The sequence below is a fragment of the Populus nigra genome, chromosome 4 (assembly GCF_951802175.1).
Source record: "Populus nigra chromosome 4, ddPopNigr1.1, whole genome shotgun sequence".
Taxonomy (NCBI): Eukaryota; Viridiplantae; Streptophyta; class Magnoliopsida; order Malpighiales; family Salicaceae; genus Populus; species Populus nigra.
In genome coordinates, this window is record NC_084855.1 from 11,882,575 (window position 1) to 11,898,439 (window position 15,865).

At 33.4% G+C, this 15,865-nt stretch overlaps 2 protein-coding genes across 2 annotated transcripts; both read right to left on the minus strand.

Moving 5' to 3' along the window:
• Positions 1-501: 501 nt before the first annotated feature.
• On the minus strand, positions 502-5,287 carry LOC133692472 (AT-hook motif nuclear-localized protein 9-like). The gene is made up of 5 exons (XM_062113447.1): positions 4,064-5,287; positions 3,136-3,203; positions 2,416-2,547; positions 1,380-1,541; positions 502-951 (listed from the first exon to the last, which is right to left on the minus strand). Exons 1-5 carry the CDS (start codon positions 4,455-4,457, stop codon positions 721-723), a joined length of 987 nt encoding a protein of 328 aa, XP_061969431.1. The 5' UTR covers positions 4,458-5,287; the 3' UTR covers positions 502-720.
• A 9,333-nt stretch (positions 5,288-14,620) lies between these two features.
• On the minus strand, positions 14,621-15,366 carry LOC133691826 (uncharacterized). The gene is made up of 3 exons (XM_062112427.1): positions 15,208-15,366; positions 15,059-15,120; positions 14,621-14,902 (listed from the first exon to the last, which is right to left on the minus strand). The coding sequence occupies exons 1-3, from the start codon at positions 15,263-15,265 to the stop codon at positions 14,774-14,776; spliced, it is 249 nt and encodes an 82-aa protein (XP_061968411.1). The 5' UTR covers positions 15,266-15,366; the 3' UTR covers positions 14,621-14,773.
• Positions 15,367-15,865: the final 499 nt, after the last annotated feature.

Sequence of the window (15,865 nt, forward strand, 5' to 3'; positions counted from 1 at the left end):
TTAATATTCAGCTTCAGTGCTTGATTTTGCCGTCACTGGTTGTTTATTGGCAGCCCAAGAAATCAAACATGAGTCAAGGTAAATGTAATATCCAAAAGTCGATTTTCTGTCATCTGAATATTACCTGGGCCGATGCTTGATTTTGGTTTTTTTAACAAATTGTCTTTTGTTTTAACGCATCTTGCATGATTATTTTTCTTGTGGATCAAATTTACAGGAAATTCTAAGATAACAAATAATGCATTCATATTCTACGCTTCTCAATGACCACGGCCTATAAATCACATTTAAAAAAATATAACTGAGATAAAAACCAGATCAAAGTAAAATTTCTATCTCTGAGGAAAAATTGAGGGAATCATAAAAAGGCAATCTGCTGATTTGTACAGGAAAATGGCATGCCCTATAACTACAGAAAGAGTGACTTTCCGAAGATACGAAGAATCATATGCCTACTTGCCCTGTAGGATAGAAAAAGCTTTTAACTCACAGAAAAACAGATTAGTTGGAATCACGAGAACTAAAACTTGGAATTGCATTGTCATTGAGCTACAAGAGATGAGTTCAACCCATGGTCAATCATAAGTAAATGAAGTGAGAAATGTCGAGCAGAATCAGCCTGTCTTCAATCTTCATCATTGGACTTCAGAAGATTATATTCAAGCTGTACTGAAACAGGAGAGTATATACATTGCTCACAGAATAATCAATAGAAAATCCTTATCCGCGCATCAGATCAATGTCAACATGGGTGTTACGCATATCCACTGACCGAGAACCAGGCCATACACCCATAGAAGAGGTTGGAGTAAGATTTAGACTTGGTTGAACACTAGTTGGAGTTACTGGATTCTCAACCGTCTGATGGTCCGAGTCTCTGGCTACTTCAGCACCTTCCACTTTCTTGTTTTTAGTCTTTGAACCACCCCACAAGAAACTTCCGGCTATCACCTGGAGTCATGGATCAATTAGTAAAGCATTTTAAAATAATATGAAAAAAATCATGCCTGTTTCTATCATGGACTTGTGGCATGAACTTAACACCTAATTACCTAGCACAAAACAGAAGGGACTCAGTGCTTGGCGATACAAGGGAAGAGAACATTACTAATTTGCAACACGCAGTTATAGAGAACATTTCCTGCCTCGTTCTATGGATTATTTTGCGCGGCTGAAAGTTCATTGACAAAGTAGATAATCTAATTCTTTACAATTACTGAATGCCAGTTGATAAAACTGCATCTCTATGAAAATGGCATTAAAAACAGTTAACAGTCTCACCATTGTCTCACCATTGAGAAGTTTAGTGAGCAATAAAAGGATTGCAATTTTGAGTGCAAACCACATATACTGGAGAGCCAGAACGACCAATAAGTTACCTGAACAGGGCTTGCTGCAATAAGAACTCCACCAACTCGTCCACCAATAACACAACCATCAGGACTAGCTAGGGAGACACTCAAACCACCAGTTCGATTGCGAGAGCCACCGTCGTTAGAGAACAGGTAAGAGCCAGATAAACATAAAATTTCAAAGCGCCCCTGTAGAAACAAACAAAAAGGGGATATCAGCTGATAAGAAATGCAAAAAATAGAGAATAGAACAGCACAATATCTCGAAGCAAAGGCCTGAAATCAGGGAGACAGTTCTGCTCATCTAACTGAATAGTTAAAAGGGGAGAGTTTTAATAGAAAAAAAATAAGTGTTCATGTCAATCTGAGTCCCCGTCTGTATATGATGGATTTGGGTGGTGGGGGAACTATGCATTGCTCACTTAAGGCCAGAATGGTCTCCAAGATTTACTAGTCAGAAAATAAAAAGTATCTAGCTATCAGAGAGCCTAAATCCCCTCAACAACCAGCAAAAGACTAGTGCAGAGTGAGCATTTTACAAGTTCTAGAAGCACATGCTACTTCACATGGCATGTTTTATTAAAATCAAATGAGTCAGATTAAATTTGTTTCCAAGATTCGCTAGTCAGAAAGAAAGAATTATCTAGCTATCATAGAAATCCCCTCAACAACCAGCAAAGGACTCATGCAGAGTGAGCGTTTAACAAGTTCTAGAAGCACAACTACTTCACATGGCATGTTTTATCTAAATCGAATGAGTCAGGTTAACTTTCCTAAAATTAAAATAACTCCACATATCAGTCACTGAGAAGAGAGGATTCATTAATGCCCAAAGGCTCGTGCTTCAGATGCACAACAAATGTCAATTAGGATAACACCTTAGTCACAGGCTTCTGAGGATGTGAGCATATTGTTGAAGCTTCACGTCCAGGTATAAAGCTCACACATCTAAACATTTTTATTTCAACATATAAACTCTCCATTAAAATCTGGAATTAACTAATAATATAAACACATCCATGACTGCCAGATAAACCCAAAGAAAAAGATCAAGAACTCAGACCTCATATGTGACAGTGCCTCCAGAAGTTGATGGCTGATGCAGAGTAACGGTAGAGACAGCACCATTTGCTGACAAGATGCATATAGCTCTTGGACCCTGCTGTGAGAATGACATTATTTTTGTCGCAATGTCCTGCAGGAGTTCAAACTTTTAATAGGAAAGAAATAACAAGTGTCAATGTCAAAGGACACTAATGAAGCAAGTATGTTGGGGCAACACAAACAGCAAATCAAGCACTACTGTTTTCTTTTAACCATTTGGAGATTGCTCTTGGGTGCATGCACTATGTCGCATTCTTTGGGAAAGACTGAATGATATAGACAGTGGTCATCAGAGCGATCAAATGCTATCACACCACCAACGAAGAGTAGATTCTTTTCTTTCTTTCCTTTTTTTCCACTACATTTTCATCTAAGTTTTGTTGCATACCAATGTGATCTGTATCGTCCTGCTTCATCCTTCTCAAGATCTCTCTCATAATACAATAAATAGGCAACTGGAGCATCATCGGAATACAATGTGAATCCTATTTACTAGTATGATTGTTATAACACTTGACTAGCCAATATGTTGCATCAGCCCTGCTCCATCGAACAAAACAATAGTTGACCAGAATAATTATAGAGGGAACAGCGTTTTGCTATAACTATTGGTCCTTTCCATATAAATTTTACAGGCTAGACAAAAAAGAACCAGGGTATTAAAAAAGAAACAGCATACTTCTCCTACTGCAATGGTGATGATATGCGGAGTAAAACCCATCCCAGCTGAACCAGACAGCCATTCACCTAGCAAAACAATTACAGTTTGCATCATTCAAAAACCAACAGAAGAGCAGAAAAAACAAAATTAAGTTCAGATTATAGATCTTGGATAAATCCACCATTACTTGATCTTATTTTAATTGACTTCACAATCTCAGAAGGTGAAAGGAACTTGAAATTATCCAAGAATTAAACAAATCTAGATACCTTTGTTAAAAATAATGAAACACAAGAATATCACTTCTTTTTTTGTAATACATGTGCATACACACATAAATATAGAAACCACGGCTACATGTGAGATTGTCAGGACCTTTGAGCACTATAATTAGATAGTAATTTTTCATCAAGGACATAATTTTTCCTTTCAGTAGTTTCACACTGCTGCTATGGCTTCTCATTTAAGCTTCATCATATTAATGGTTACCTTTGAGACTTGTTTATAGACTTAAGCTGTGTTAGCTGCTTATATTATGCGCTTTACAGTCGACTAAAGGTTGCATTACTAACTAATCATTTCTTCCTTTTTATCTTTTTGTTTGACACTAAATTACTAAACCATCATTTTAAAGTTAAATTAACCTGTTTTAGGCTCTGTTTGGCCCTACTTGATCTAGCTTAGAATGTCATCGAACGCATGTAACAGTTTTTGAATTCTTCCTGTGCAATTTCAAAGATGCATCAAGATGCGATCAAAGCCTATGAACACGATCCCTTACACAAAGCAGTAATATTGCGCTCATACATGTCTACATAATCCCTTACATAACATAATCCCTTACAGAAGGCAATAACCTTTCTGGTCGAACTCAGCTACAGTCATCAATTCATTTTAAGTCCATCCAAATGAAATAGAGAAGACAAAATTTCCAAAGAAATCTTACCAAGAGAAGCTAATTGTTGCTTCCTCCCAGTCCCTGGTGGCCGCCCTCTACCCCGCTTCTGGGATGGGATTGATGACTCGCGATGAGTAGACAGTGAGGGAGACAACGCCAATGATACAGCCCCATCAGGTCCGTATTTCCGTGGCCTCCCTCTTTTCCTTTTCTCAGGTTGACCGGATACCATTGTAGATAGTTCACCCACAGAAATTGCTGCCGGATGTTCCATCAGTAATGCAGATCCCATGGTATTGGCTCCCATATTTGGTTGAAATGGTGCATTTATATTGGATAAAGTATTGATGCCAGATGAAACATTTAAACTAGGATGTGTACCACTACCCTGCATAAAAAAGGAGGCAGAGCCCGAAATCGTCATAGTATCCCTTCTATCCATGCATTTACTGCTTACTAGTTGAACCTAATTTTCAATTATTCGCAAAAACTAGTTTCTCCTTGACAAAACCAACGACAAAGCTGAACGGAGAAGTTTTTGAAGCCCGCTAACATTCTAATAAAAATGTACTTCCATTCTGATGGAAAACAAGAAAAGAACTTTGGGGTTCAAACAAACTCGAGGCAAAAGCTAGCAAGAAGAAGACAGAGAGGAAAAAAAAAAAAGGAAGTTAGAAATCGGAAAAAGCTAGGACCTTAAGAGATAAAGACAAGAATGCTTTTCAGCCTACAAAACCAAACCACAAGAAACAACATAGAAAATAGAGAAGGTTCGTTTTGAAGATAAAGAACTGTTCACAATCTCACCCCAACAAGACCCAAACCCCAGAATTTGAAAGCTGTAAAGACAACCCTTTTTTCCTCTCTCAGAAAAAGAAGTTGAACACTGACAGAGACAAATATGATAAATCAAAATAATGAACAGGGTTAAAAGTCGAACACTTTTCAAATACTAGAGGAAAAAACATACGAGGAGAGGGCACTAAAGGTAGAACAGTTTTGGCGAGGACTGAGAAATGTACAGAGAAAGAAAGAACGGGCATGAACCTAGCTATATTTAAAACGAGTCCTTATCAGAATGCATCCTTCTATGGCGGACCTTTCTCTCTCTATCTCTCTCAAGTTCTAGTAAATAAAAAAGCTTTATCTCAAGAGTTTTATCTATATCTGGACTGAGTGATTATGATTTGATACACTGGGGGGGGTTTATAGAGAGAGCTTGGAGGAAAGAACAAAAACTTGAACAGAAAGAAGTGTTGTTACTCTTGGAAAATACTGTATAGATATATCTTTCAAAACTATAAATACTTCTGGCTCTGTATCTGCATCAAACTGACGTGCCATAACTTCTTTCCAACTCGCAGTCATAGGAGCGTGAAACACCACTCCTCTTTTCTTTTTTTGAAATATGCATGAATGAGAGCAACTTTATACCCCAGGATTGGCTGGAGAGGAGTGGATGGAGTTTGCTGATAAAACCCATAAACAATTCCAGTCTCTCACACACACCACTATAGTTAGAGCGTGTTTGGCAGTGTGGTTGCGGGTGCTTTTCAAATAACTTTTCGTGCCAAAATGCATGTCAACGATGTTTTTTCATTTTTTAAAAATCATTTTTAACATCAGCACATCAAAACGATCCAAAACGTACAAACCATATTAAATTTTAGCAAAACAAAAAATTTTCAAATTTTTTGGGAACGCGGCCGCAGCCGCGTTCCCAAACGGTCCCTTAGTCCCATTCGTACTCTTTCCTAATCTAGATCGATCTTGACGTTAAGGAATCATATATATATATATATATATATATATATGAGCGAAAATAAAAGGATCTAAGGTTGCTTGGTGCCTAAGGGATTTTCACTGATTAGATGTTTTTAGGATGTTTCTTGATGTACTTAGGAACAAATTCATCTCGTCCATAAAGGAAGAATCAAATACTAAAATGGATAGTACTTGTGATACGTTTAAGAATGGAGAAATGCAAACCATTTAGTAAGTGGTAGAATCGTAAAAATTTAGAGTTAAAAGGTTTGTTTTTTATGTGCTTTCAGATTTGAGTTTTATAGTTTTTAATATGATGATAACTGGAGGTTTATGCGGTCGTTAACTTCAAGACCCATAAGATTAATCAAGGTACATATAAGCTGGTCCGGATACCAATATTAATAATAAAAAAAGCATGCATTTATTGTTCACTTACATAAAATGAAATTTACCCTGTCAAGAGGATTTCTATAGAAAAAACACCACTCGAAAATGATTAATACTTACAAATAAAACTAAACTAATTATTGTTATAGATTAATATTTGATTTTTAGAAGGGCAAAATATATGATACTAAGAAATAAAACTAAACTAATTATTGTTATAGATTAATATTTAATTTTTAGAAGGGCAAAATATATACTTGCATTGAAATAAAACTTTATATATACTTGATTTGTCTTTAAAAATAATTAAATAAAATTATAATATATTAATTCTTGTTTTTTTTTCTTGGTTTGAAAATCAAATGGACTGATGGTCTTTACAAATATTATAGGCTTGGCAAGTGCTCGATTTGTTTTATTTGTGGTGTAGGAGCACGTGGTTGTCGTCGTAGTCTTCTTGTCTCGGTAATTGTTTTTTAAATTAATATAAATATCCCGGTTAACTCGATTAATTCTATAAATTTTAAAGTTAATAATTATATAAATTTTTAATAACCCTGAAATTTATAAAATTTAAACTTATTATTTTAAAAAAATAAATTTAAAACTTAACTAGTTAAACTAAATCACTCATATTTATCTCATAAATTAATGTCATAACACAGAGTGATTTTGGAAGCTTTATTATTTGCAAGATGTCAAGGCATGAACTGCGGCGGTGTCTGTCAACGCGCCAGTGAATCGCGTGGAGTGGTTGAGCTGATAGAAATAGGTCTGGGCCCGGAAGCAAGAGCGTGAACTTTGTCTGCACGTGACTTTTCTCTGTTACCACTAAACTTTGCCCGGCATCAATCCAAAATATCTAAAGCAGTGTCCTGTACTGATAAAACCACCCCACATAGTACACACAGCTAAATCATCAAATCCAATTTTAATATTATCAACGGCAAATATGATTTGATGGTTTTATATTTTAAAGTATGATTTATATTTTAAAATATTTTTTATTTAAAAATATATTAAAATAATATTTTTTTATTTTTTTAAAATTATTTTTAATATCAACACATTAAAATGATTTTAAAATATATAAAAAAATTTAAATATAAAAAATTATGTTCGTGCCCAATCCAAATAAACACATAAAATTCTATTCAATTATAAAAACTAATTAAAATGTGATTTTGAATCCCAAAAAGAATAACTCCCTCTTTGAATGGAGGTACAATTTTGTTTCTCAATTCAAATCTTGAATCATGAAAAAGCAGAATTTTGTATCTTGAAGAATTAAAAAAGATTTATAAATATGGTAGCATTCGTGATTTAAAGTTTTTTATTTAAAAATATATTAAAATAATATTTTTTATTTTTTAAAAAATATTTTTAATATCAATATATCAAACCATCTAAAATCATTAAACAAATAATTTTTTTTAAAAAATTAATTTTTTAAAAAAACAAGTTTCAACTATGTTTCCTGGATCACTAAAGACAAAGTTTTTAATACACGCACACTTGGGAGATGATTCTCTAATCATAGTAGCTGCAGGAGTTGCCTTTTTTCTTTTTTTTTATTCGAGAACGGTTTCCGAGCAAATTTTATTTATTAGTTTTTAAAAATATGTGCTAGTGGGTCAAGGTTGACTTGAACAGAGATAGGGTTATTATAATACTTAGCAGATCTCTATAAAGTTCGCCTTCTTTTCCATGCCGAGCGCAAACAAAAGAAGAAGAAGAAGAAGAAGCTGATATTATATTGTATTAATTTCCTCTGGGATGTATTTTAATAGATTAAAGTATGAGTTTCGAGAGATTTATTCTCTGGGCCATGCATGGAACCAAGAATATTTTACAAGGACTGGAACTCGGAGCTCTGTGTGGCAAATTCCTATTAGATGAGATATTTGTTGGTTCTTGACAACGAAGCCAAGCAAAGCCACCACCATGCTCGTAACAGATTGTTGACAGCTTCAGGACCTACTATGGAGAATTAATTCATGTCATTTTCAGATCTTAAAGGCCAGTTTATCAGATAAATAAAACTATTTATTGCTGGAGAAAAAAAAAATAGCAATCTGAGTCCCATTGTCATAAACTTTCAAGGGTGATTTGAGATTTTGAAAGGATAAATATAAAAATCAAAGAAAAAAAGAAATTATTAATAATAAAAAAAAATCAAACCAAACCAACTTCTATCTCATCACGAGGGAGATGTCGAGATAATTCAATAGTTATAGTGTAAAATAATGTTTGATCAATAAATAACCTTTCAAGAGTCGTGTGTAGGAACTTGTCATTTTCTAACGAGAGTACAATACATGTATCTATTATTTTTTAAATATTATTTATGCTTATTTAATTTCAAAATTACTTGTGCACCAACTTGATGATAATGATAATGATAATGATAATAATAATAAAAACCCCAAATAAAAAAAAATACCCATGCTAAAGTAAATTTCACTTTTAAGAACATTTAAGTAATTCTATTATGTTTAAAATTGAAAAATATGAAAGCACCTTTTAAAAAAAATTGAATCTAAAGGGTGGAATAATCATTATACAGTATTTTATAAGAGTGAAAGTATTTAATTGCTATTTAATAATTTGATAATCACCAATAAATTCTTATAAAATTACTAAATTACCTTGAAGAACTTAGTTTTATAGTTGTGACAAAATGAATATTTCACAGTGAATTTTTACGGAGAAAATTAATTAAATTGCAGACGGAGGAACCACAACAATGATGCATGATGGGATGATAATGTTTTGTGAATGATTGATTGGTCAATGCAAATAAACTTGACAAGGAGATTACTGGTATAATTGTGGTTGGTTTTACTGCTACCAGCAAATAACCCTTTCAAGACATCAATTTTCTTCATCAAAACCAATGCTTTTTTGTTGATGTTGACTTCACATAGATGGACTCTCGATAAAAGTCACGACCACCCAGAATGCTTCGAACTTTCAACGAAATGGGACTGCAAAGGGCTACCAGCAGTGAATTTATGGTGCTCTCTGGCCTACCTGGATAGCTGTTTTATATCAGTGCTGAATCGGACCTTTTCTCTCAAGATCTCTTCTCAGGCATTGCTTCTCGAGCTAGTTGATTATGATTGCCTCCATACTTACTTCGGAATACACTCCTGGATTAATTATCCTTGTGTTTCGAAGAAAAAAGGGTTTACATGGGGTTGATGCCTGAAACTGGAGTCTCTCGTGACATAATTTTTCCTGCTTGCCAAACACTAATTGAAGGATTGAACTACGAGAAAAGGCTCTTGGTGCTAATGAGGATTGTTGACCTTTAGTTTCAAAGAGAAAAGGAAAGCATGTTGCGATGATTGTCAATAATTATTTTATTGTTCAGATCATTGCCTGAAGAAAGTTTCCGTTCAATGAAAGATTTAGCTGAGACATGGATATAGTGAAAATTGATCGAGTACCAAAACTTCCACTAGCAGAGCTCGCCCTGCAATTAAAAAAAAAAAAAAAAAAAAAAAAAAAAAAAAAAAACCAGAGAGTACGAGCTATTCTTAAGTAGGCCACACCAGTGTCTGAACTCTGAACTGACCAGCCTAGTTGCACATAATTGTCAAGCATGAAACCCAAGGCAATTGGAACAAGTAAAAGATTCGACAATAGTACAACCTAGTGGAGGTTAGAAAAAAAACCAAAAGGGTTTGAGAGATTCACTTTGGAAGTAATGATACTATATTAAAATTATATTTTTTTAAAAAAATTAATTGTATATTTTAAACTTTTTTAATATAAATATTCAGATTTTATAATTTTTAAAATTAAATTTAAAATTTGTTTCTACACCAAATAACACCACGTCACCAAACTAGTAGAAAAACTAAACAAAATGGGAAAAAGAATGTGGACACATACATGGTGCACCCTCTCATAATTCAATTCAATGTGGATTCCTGTGGTGGTTGGTTTTTATTCTGGTCATTGGTTTTTTTCTCTCCCTGATGGAGACTCTTTATGGCCAAATTGATGGCTATCTGACTCAGATATATTAAGAAATGGCAAAAGTAAAAGATTGGACCAAAGTGTAAAGTAATGGAAATAGGTGGCAATTTAAAATTTTGCAAGAAAAGTTTAGTTTAATCCTTAAACTTTCTAAGTTTTAGTTTTTAGTCCCTTTAGTTTTGTAAAATTCAATTACAGTAAAAAAATTTATTTTTTTAATTTTATAGCACCTAGTTTAAGAAAAAATAGAGAGGAAGTTGATGAATTCTAGTGAAAAAAAGAAAAAAAAATTGATAGGTGTCAATTCTAACAATAAAAAATATCAATTATAATATTGACAAGTTTTATTTGATGAGAAAATTTTCAATACGTTGTTTTTTGCCCTTTATTTTACCTAAAATGATAGATTTGAACTCATAAAAGTTTTTTTAGGTTAACTTTTGGTTTCTAAACCAATTGCTTGTTGAACTAGGCTTATGAAAGGTTTTAAAATTATTTTTTATTTTATTTTTATCATTTAATATTTAATTTATTGTAATTAAGTTTTTTAATTTATTTTATATGATGTTATTAGGGTCTCACAATTCGAGTTGTAGGTCTTTCAAGTTAACTAAAATTAAACCAAATTTTTTTAAAATATCATTATCTTAATATTTTAAAAATATCATTTAAAATATCACTATCTCAGTATTTTTGAAGTGCATCCTTCGCTATACATCAGATTTTAAGTTTATGATTGATTTTTTTGGTATTATAAAACATGTTATCAACATCTTTGAGTGTGTTTGACAGTATGGTAGTGGTTGCTTTTTAAATAGCTTTTCGTGTCAAAATACATGCCAATGATGTTTTTTTATTTTTTAAAAATTATTTTTAATATCAGCACATCAAAATGATCCAAAAAATAAAAACTACATTTAATTTTAACAAAAAAACAAAAATTCAAAATTTGACAAAACACAGATTAAAATGCACAGCCAAACAAAATCTTTATACTTTCTTTGAGACTACTCGCATCATAGCGCGGGACAACAATTACATAGTCGTCGGTAAAAACTAAAAAGGGAAGGGCAGTAGATGCAAATTGAAGTTGGATATTACTGTGATAAAAGAGGAGCAATTGAATGGGAAAAGGGAAAATGCCTTTCATTGACATCCATTCTCTGAACGTGGAGAAGGAATATAATGAGAGAGAGGAGAAATGGATGAAGGAGTTGAACAGCAAAGATTATGTTGGTTGGTGGATCAACCCTCAACCTCTCTTACTGTGTTTTCTAAGAATAAAACAAGTATTGTTTTGACTAAGAAACTCCACTTGTTTCCTTGCCTATCCATGTCTTCTTTGCCTTTCACTTCAACAATTTGCCAAGTAACCCCTTTAATGGACGAGGAACGTCAATGCTCAAATGAGGGGTTCTTGATCTCCTTGATAACATCAATGGTTGATTCATAAAATAAAACAAATACGTACGAATTAGCAAGAGAAAATTAACCAGACTTGTATTTGAATTAGGAAAATTTCTCACAGCTATAAGATGGAAACCACAGGCATGAATAACGCTGTTCTGAAATGGATGAACCCGGCGACAATCTCAGTCACAGTCAGAGTCACAAAGACGAAAACGATTGTTTTGATTACAAATACAAAAGAAACTTCCATTGCTTTTCGTTTTCCCAGGTCTGCGGTTTAATCTGTATAACTCGATAGGCCAGGCCCGGCCATTGGGTATGCCGCTTCTTTTATGGCTGAAGCACTCATGAAAATTATGCTGCATGCGACATCGATGAAGATTGGTAGCAGCTGGTAATTGGGATTTTTTTTTTTTACTATGAAAAAAAAGCTTATTATCAATTCAATCCCGGTGCAGCTAATGCACTATGTGTCTGGGTGTCTTTGCTCAAAAAGTCAGGGCATCTGATATTCGAACAGGACGGAGTTGACGGGCCAAGGATTTAAATTCTTCCCAGTTGAGCAGAAAGTCATGCGTGCTCTTTGCTTCTTCAAGACGCTTGTGGTGGGAGATGACAAGGCTGTTGAAAGCGAAAGGAGTGTTTGATTATAAAGAATACTATGCAGATGGGCCAGGTTATTTTTTTCTTAATATAATTTTTTTTAAAAAATAAAAAAATCTAACACTTCAGTTATTGATGTGATTGAGTTTAATAAGTCTAATTGATTTGAAAATAAGATTAAAAATACACATTGATAGTAAATAAAAGGAAAAAAACCTGGCAATAATTAACCATAAAAAACTAAAATGTTAATACCATACCTGGAATGAAAGGAAAGAAAAGCATGTTGAAATTTATTGTCATATTTTATCGTGGACATCGCTTTACCATCTAAATAAGCTCACCGAAACAAGTCTAATGTCATTATAAAAAACTCCAAGATGACACCAAAAAAAACTGCATGAATAGTCAAAGCAACTATCTAAAAAGAAAAACAAATAAACTATTGTGAAGAGAGTGTCCATGTTCATATTTAAATCAAATAATTGGATATAATTCAAAAAACATTATTTTAAAAAAGATAAATTTTTTAAAAAATAATAAATAAAAATATCCGAGATAACTTGGATATTCTCAAAATTATTGAATAATCATATACAAAATAAAAATAAAAAAACAGAATGTAATCTCTAATCAAATAAATGGAGAGGTGGAAAAAAAACATTTGAAAAGAACAGAAGAGCACTTAGAAACTAGTTTTACAATTTTTGCCTTAAAAAGGGTTCTAAGTTAATTTTACTTTTTTATTATTAAAAAAATGATTTAAAAACCCCTTACAACATTTTTAGTTTTTTTAAAAGGGCATTTATGTTATTTTATTATTATGTTAAGAAAATGGAATGACCACTATAAATTCTATAATGACAAATTAATACCATTAAAAAAAACCATTTTGCCCTCGGAAGCAATTCAACGATGGCTTTTAGCTTCTTTTTTTTTTTTTTTATTTTAATTCCAGGGATATGCTAAAATTAGCCTAGAAAGACATGAAACTGCTCTTTTCATCTTTTGGTCCACTCAGGGCTGACATGGGCCTTGCACTATCCTAAGTATCTTCCCACGTACACAAGAGCCTTCAAGGGGCTTCCGATCCAAACCAGGTCAGCCTTGGAAAGAGGCAGGGTCATCAAACCAGTCAACTCCATGCCAAGGTGCTATGCTGCTTCGTTTACCCCTTCTAATTTCCCTTCAGAACAATGGATTCTCAAAAGACTCGTGGTCTCTTATGAGGTGGAGCAGAGGTAGAGCTGCAGTTTGTAAGTTACCTAATCAGCCCAACTGCACTCTGATCAACATGACTTGTATGAACCACGCAAAACTCATAAGCTCATTGTAACATGAGAGCAAAAATGCTTGCTAGACGTACAAATTCTATAACATTAAGCAGGTCCTCCATGATGCACACGATCCTTCCTGTTGAAGAGATTTCCAATAAAAATATTTTGTTGAAGAAGAAACCATGGAAAAAATGTCGATCAATAGGGACACACTGAGGAAAAGCATAAGCAACAATTGGACTTCTGCCCACAGAAACACCCGAATATTTTTCTTATGAACTCTGGTTACAGTTAGGAGCCACAAATGATGCCCGTGGCCTTCTATTTACAAGGCTTTCATACCTTGTTTCCCAGTTAGGAGCCTCGGGTTAGCATAATTAAACAATTTATCAGAAGTCAGTGCAAACTATCTCACAGAACTTGTACCGATTCTTGTTAGCTGTATGACCGCATCACAGCAGTTCTGACATAAAATCTTGCTACAAAGAAGAAATTCTATTTAGCTTCCATGATTGAATTTGCACTTTGAAAAATCTTTCAAGCTTTCATAAAATCTTAAGAACACCTAATTTAGCTATGTCAGAGGCTTTACACAGACTCTCTTGAAAAGGAAATGATTAAAAAAAATATCATTCTAATTCCAATCACAGGATGTGCAAAACCAACGATACCAACAATGCACCAATACACATCCCAACCATACAATTTCATCAATATAAATCTGGGTCTCCCTTAACCTCCCAGAAACAACAATAGTATAGCTAATACATCAATTCAACCAAATTCCCCAAAACCCTCAAAACCTGGGCAATAATGATTCCTCACTCGCATACAAACATGAAGAACGGAAACAACCTAATAAACGAATCCACCTATCTTAAAATATATTTTTTCAGTCAGGTTTTTCATTCAATCGGTTGGAAGAATATTACCCCCCCTCTTAAAGCAAAACATAATAGGTGAGTGGCAAAGACTGGCAAAGATATCATAAACCATATTTTCACTTCATAATATATCTGTTTTCCAGTGCACCACACCCTCTAAAGTGCAGTCACTCCAACCACTTCCACAGTCACAAGTGCATAACACCATTGTATTGTGAAAACTCCAAAGTTTCCCAGATTAATGCGTTTGCTTATCTTTGAGAAGCAAATTTATCAAAACAAACAGCAGATATCCTAAAAACAACATTAAATATATAGCTCCCCGTCTGAATAACAAAAATTGAAGCTGCAAATCTAGCACCATTAAACTATTACAGCTAATTAGAATTCAAAAGAAAAGAAAAGAAAAGAAAAGATGAGATAAGATATAAGCTTGAACCTCACTAATCAAGCTGCATTGCTTGATCAGCTTTAGCTTTTGCCAATGCGCTCAATTTGGTCTTCACCTTTCTCTTCCCTACTTGAAACCCACCTCCACCTTTCTTCTGCTTATTCTTGTCTTTACCATCAACCTAAACATAAAAATATCCCCAAATAAAAAAAACCAAAAACCTTAATTCCAATTCAAATATGCAATTAGCCATTCAAATATGGGATTTTTTTTGTGTAGAAACAAAAATTAGAAAATAAATTAAAAAAGAAAGAATAAATAAGAGAAAGAAGCTTACTTTCATCTTGTTTTTCTTCGCTTGAAGCTTCTTCTGCTTCTTCTCCTTCAGTTCCTTCTCTCCTAATATTACCAAACAGAAATCAACAGTGAATAAAGATCAAAAAGCTAAGATTTATAGAGTTTGGGAGAACGGAAACTGAGATTTACGTTGAAGCTCGAATTCATGTTGTCTCTTTCTACGACCTAAATCGTTCTTCTTCGACATTTCGTACGGATAGCCAAGGGACTTGTTGGTGTTTTAATTTCAGGTGCGCTTAAACCCTAACCCTAGAACTGGAAAGGTTTTGATTTTTAATCGGTGTAACGGTAGTTGGTTTTGTTTTATATCTGTTTGTTTTTATGTTTTTTTTTTTAAATTAAATTATTTTTTAAAATATTTTTATATTATTTTGATATTTTATATAAAATATTTTATTAAAAAAATAAAAATATATTATTTTTATTAAAAAATTTATTTTAATATATTTAGAAGTTAGTAAAATATTTTAAAAAATAATTAAACTTTAATGAAGTTACATTTACCCCCCAAACTTCATTTATTTTTATTTTTAGTCCCCAAACTTCATTTACTTCAATTAACCTTTTACATACCACATAGATCGAACTGATTTCTTTCACCCGACTCGTCCCAGCTATTATTTTTTGTCCCCCCCCAGACTTCACTTATTTCGATTTTGGTCCCTAATCGGCTTCAATTAACCAATCACATAGATCAAATTGATTTCTTTCTAATGAAATTAAACCAGATCGACCCGACCCGACCCGTCCCGTCCCAAATATTATTTTTTGTTCTCTTAGCTGATGG